General features: G+C 36.4%; 1 protein-coding gene across 1 annotated transcript; it reads left to right on the top strand.

Moving 5' to 3' along the window:
* LOC137834452 (uncharacterized) lies at positions 1-1,317 on the top strand. Its single transcript, XM_068642504.1, has one exon. It carries the CDS (start codon positions 1-3, stop codon positions 1,315-1,317), a length of 1,317 nt encoding a protein of 438 aa, XP_068498605.1.
* Positions 1,318-5,338: the final 4,021 nt, after the last annotated feature.

The raw sequence follows: 5,338 nt of genomic DNA, 5'->3' as shown, positions 1-5,338 counted from the left end.
ATGACTAGAGCTGGAATGAATGAAGAAAACGAAGCAATCATGGATAGGTTTTTGAATGGACTGAACTACGATATTAGGGATGTTGTGGAGCTGCAAGAGTATGTTGACATTGAGGACTTGTTGCACAAGGCTAACCAAGTAGAACACCAACTCAAGAGGAAAGGAATTATGAGGAGGAGTTCTAACAATAATAATAATTCCAACTGGAAGGATAAGGTGATGAAGGATAAAGGAGTTCCCTCAAGTTCAGCCATGTCTTCAAGTGGGAAGTCATCTAATAGATATAATAATTCACCACCTAAAAGGAAGACAAGTGATGTAAAATGTTTCAAATGCTTAGGAAGGGGACACTATGCTGCAGAATGTCCAACAAAAAAAACTATGTACATTTTATCAAATGGACAAATAGACAGTGAACCTTCAAGTGAAGAAGAGAAGGAGGATGTAGAGGTGGAGTTGGATGCATTGGAGGGTGATTTGTTGATGATTCGCAGGCTTTTAGGAAGCAAAATGCAAGCTTTGGACCAAACCCAAAGGAAAAATATTTTCCATACTAGATGTTCCATTCAAGGGAAAATATGTTCACTCATAGTTGATGGAGGAAGTTGCACCAATGTAGCTATCTCAAGACTAGTTACCAAATTGAATTTGGAGACAAAACCGCACCCAAGGCCATACAAGCTTCAATGGCTTAGTAAAGATGGAGAGATGACAGTGAGTAAGCAAGTGGAGGTGAACCTATCCATAGGACAATATAATGACAATGTCTTGTGTGATGTGGTTCCAATGGAGGCAACACACATTTTGTTAGGGAGGTCGTGGCAGTTTGACACCAAGGCTATTCATGATGGTTTTACCAATAAAATCTCTTTCATGCAGAATAATAAGAAGATCATTCTCAAACTCTTATCTCCTAGAGAGGTGTGTGAGGATCAAATCAAATTGAGAGAAAAGAGAGTCCAAGAGAAAAGAGAGATGAGTGAAACACCTAAACAGAGCAAGAGTGAAACACCTAAAAAGAGAGAAACACATGAGAGAAAAATGAGTGGATTACTAAAAGTGAATGAAGTGAAAAAGTTGCTACTTTCTAGCAAACCCCTTTACTTACTTTATTGCAAAAACAACACTTTGGTTGCTGACCATTCTAATCAAATTAATTTTCTTCCTAGTATTGATTCTTTGTTGCAGGAATTCCAGGATGTGTTTCCAAGTGATGTTCCTAGAGGACTCCCACCCCTAAGGGGAATTGAACATCACATTGACCTTCTTCCAGGAGCATCTTTGCCTAATAGGCTAGCTTATAGAAGCAACCCTTAAGAGACAAAGGATATCCAAACTCAAGTAGAAGAACTGATGAACAAAGGATGGGTACAAGAGAGCATGAGCCCCTGTGTTTTTCCAGTTATTTTGATGCCTAAAAAGGATGGTTCTTGGAGGATGTGCACAAATTGTAGAGCACTCAATAACATTACCATCAAGTATAGACACCCTATTCCCAGGTTAGATGATTTATTGGATGAACTGTACGGTGCTTGTATATTCTCAAAAATTGACTTAAGAAGTGGTTACCATCAAATTAGGATTAGGGAGGGGGATGAATGGAAAACTGCCTTTAAAACAAAATATGGATTGCATGAGTGGCGTGTGATGCCATTTGGGCTAACAAATGCCCCAAGCACTTTTATGAGATTAATGAACCATGTTTTGAGAGAATATTTGGGCAAATTTGTTGTGGTGTATTTTGATGACATTTTGATCTATAGCACTAGTTTGGAATTACATGAGGAACATTTGTGTGCTGTTTTGAATGTTTTTAGAAAAGAAAATTTGTATGCTAATCTTGATAAATGCAGATTTTGTACTGAACAAATTGCGTTCTTGGGTTTTATGGTAAGTGCCAAAGGAGTTCAGGTAGATTATGAAAAAGTGAAGGCTATCCAAAAATGGCCTATCCCTAAAAATTTGAGTGAGGTTAGGAGCTTTCATGGCCTAGCTAGTTTCTATAGGAGATTTGTAAGGAATTTTAGCACCTTGGCAACACCCCTAAATGAGATTGTTAAAAAGCATGTTGGGTTTAAATGGGAAGAAAAACAGGAAAAAGCCTTTGCCGCCCTTAAGCATGAATTGACTAATGCCCCCATTCTTGCATTGCAAAATCTTTTGAAATTGAATGTGATGCATCTAATGTGGGTATAAAAGTTGTTTTGATGCAAGAAGGTCATTCAATTGCTTATTTTAGTGAGAAATTAAATGGTAGTTCCTTAAACTATCCCTCTTATGATAAGGAATTGTATGCCTTAGTGAGATCATTACAAACATGGCAACACTATCTCTTACCAAAAGAATTTGTGATTCATAGTGACCATGAGTCTTTAAAGTACTTAAAATGCCAAGGAAAATTAAATAAAAGACATGCCAAGTGGGTTGAATTTTTATAACAATTTCCATATGTCATTAAGCATAAAAAGGAAAAGGAAATATTGTGGCTGATGCTTTGTCTAGAAGACATGTTTTGATTTCTACTCTTGAAACAAAATTGTTTGGTCTTGAATTTTTAAAAGATATTTATCCACATGATTCTAAATTTGCTGACATCTATAATGCTTGCACAAAGTTTAGTACCAATGGCTATTTTAAGGACAATGGTTATTTGTTTAAGAAGAAAAGATTGTGTGTTCCTAAATGTTCCATTAGGGATCTTTTAGTAAGAAAAGCACATGAGGGAGGGCTAATGGGGCACTTTGGGGTTCAAAATAGCTACGACACTTTTCATGAACATTTTTATTGGCCTCACATGAAACGTGATGTACAAAAGTTTTATGAAAATTGTATTACTTGTAAAAAGGCCAAATCAAAAGTCAAACCTCAAGGTTTGTACACTCCTTTACCTATTCCTGATAGCCCTTGGATTGATATTTCAATGGACTTTGTATTGAGTTTGCCACGAACTCAAGGAGGGAAAGATTCTATTTTTGTGGTTGTTGTAAGATTTTCCAAAATGGCTCATTTTATTCCTTGTAAAAAAATTGATGATGCTTGCGATGTAGCTGACTTGTTTTTTAGGAAATTAGTAAGACTTCATGGGCTACCAAGAAGTATTGTGAGTGATAGGGATACAAAATTCCTAAGTCACTTTTGGAGGACTTTATGGGGTAAGTTAGGTACCAAACTTTTGTTTTCAACTACTTGTCATCCCCAAACAGATGGACAAACAGAGGTAGTGAAGAGAACTTTGGGTACCTTACTTAGAACTATATTGAATTTTTTTTTGAAAGCTTGGGAATTATATTTACCTCATATTGAGTTTGCTTAATATAGGGTTGTTCATAGCACAACAAATTGTTCTCCATTTGAAATTGTGTATGGATTAAATCCTTTAACTCCATTAGACTTGTTACCTATGCCTAATGTTTCTGTTGTTAAGCATAAAGATGCACAGGCTAAGGCGGACTATGTGAGAAAGCTACACGAACAGGTCAAAGCACAAATTGAAAAAAAGGTTGAAGGTTATTCTAAACAAGCTAACAAAGGAAGAAAGAAAGTAATCTTTGAGCCTGAAGATTGGGTCTGGGTACACATGAGGAAAGAAAGGTTTCCTGAACAAAGAAAATCAAAGCTCCAACCTAGAGGGGATGGACCTTTCCAAGTATGATGAAGCTTTGGAATTAATTTCAAGTCTTTCTCAAGAGGGAGGCTTAAAAAGGTCCAAGAGACTTTACTGCACAAGGCGACTAATATTTTGGAGGCCCAATTGTTGAATTGCCTACAATTTAAAAAGACTTCATTGATTACATGCACAACATGTTTGGATCCTTAAAAATAGAATAATATTATTATTTTTTTGCCTCAGGTAGGATTTGAACCCAGAACAAGATGGAAAGTATCAACTTAACCACTGGGGCAAATGATCCTTCTTGAAATATAAGGATTGTAGTTTCGTCTTATTTTCTTACAAACAAGAAAAGACCTCTAGCTAAACTTGTAATTTATACACTATTGGAACTCAGAATAGAGGAACAAATATTTTGACAATTTTAGAGACTGTTTCTCTGCTAGGGTTTTTCCCTGCATCTTGCGATCTTATCAAGAATCCACCAATTCTTGTGGCGATCATCCTTAGGCTTATCAAACTTTGTTTGTGGCGTCTTCCTTTATCCATGTTTCTATTGTTACTGTTTTGAAATGAATTCCGTTCCGTAACCCTAAATTCCCAATTTTACTGTCATTTCTATTTGGATTCACATCACAGTGACAATTTTGAAATTAACATGAACATATAGGTGATTGTTTAAGATAAAACCATAGTCTATACCAAATGTAAAAACATAAACTACGGCATTCATATGAACCGTAGTCTACAACCTAGGCATAGATTACAATTTTATTCATAACATCTTCTCTTCCGAATGAAGTTTTTTTTGAAATTTTGAAGGAGATTGACGAAAGCTTAATGGAAGGAGTGTGTCAATGATGACTCCATTGGAGCTATGGATTCCTTGGAGTTGCAGGAAGAGTAGGGAGAGTGATTGTTCGGCCATATCACTTAGAGAGGTGAAGGAGGGGACCAAATATATCTAACCTAGAGAGGTTTAGACAAGGGAGTGCTTAGGCTTACAATTTGGCATCATAACACTCATATATTTGATCTTAGAAAACATGAGCCAAACATCTTATATAGGTGTAAGAGGTCGACCAAGGGTTACAAAACGAGTGGGAAATTCAAAAGCTATTCGGTTTGAAATTAGGCACCTAATTAGAGTCACAAGGCAAGCATGAAAAAGTGTGCACCATGTGAACTAATTAGGTTTAATGACTGACATAGGGTTTAATGCAGGCTACAATTAAGCTTGATATACCCTAGGTAGGTTTTAGAAGCCTAACCCTAAGCCTAATTTACTTAAAGAAAATTAAAAGCAAATTTCCTACTCTACTTTCAAGCAAGAAAATTAAAATCCTACTTTAGAATTTACACTGGGTCATGGAATTTTTTAACATGTATAAGAGAGTGTCTCTGCCATCAGTAGCAGAGTCCAAATCTTCTTGTATCCTCATTGTCATAACTCTAGTGGTTAGTCCTGAGCTGAGGCCTCTGCCATTGTCCCCTCCCTCTTAAAGAGAATTTGTCTTCAAATCAAAAGTCTCTGCCTCATCATATGTGCTACCTACAAAAGGTGTTAGATTTATAACGTTAAAAGTAGCATGTACTCCATATTCCTTAGGTAGATCCAACTAATATGCATTATTATTCACTTTCTTGAGGACTTGGAAAGGACCATCTCCTCGGGGACTAAGCTTAGACTTCCTTTGACTAGCGATTCTATCTTTTCTAAGGTGCCAC

This window comes from Phaseolus vulgaris, chromosome 11 (genome assembly GCF_000499845.2).
Source record: "Phaseolus vulgaris cultivar G19833 chromosome 11, P. vulgaris v2.0, whole genome shotgun sequence".
Lineage (NCBI taxonomy): Eukaryota > Viridiplantae > Streptophyta > Magnoliopsida > Fabales > Fabaceae > Phaseolus > Phaseolus vulgaris.
The sequence above is the reverse complement of the archived record's forward strand: the minus strand, read 5'-3'. Positions and strand labels throughout refer to the sequence as shown.

Bases quoted from the DNA above. Each gene is read 5' to 3' on its own strand.
- LOC137834452 (XM_068642504.1), top strand. From the start codon at position 1: ATGACTAGAGCTGGAATGAATGAAGAAAACGAAGCAATCATGGATAGG.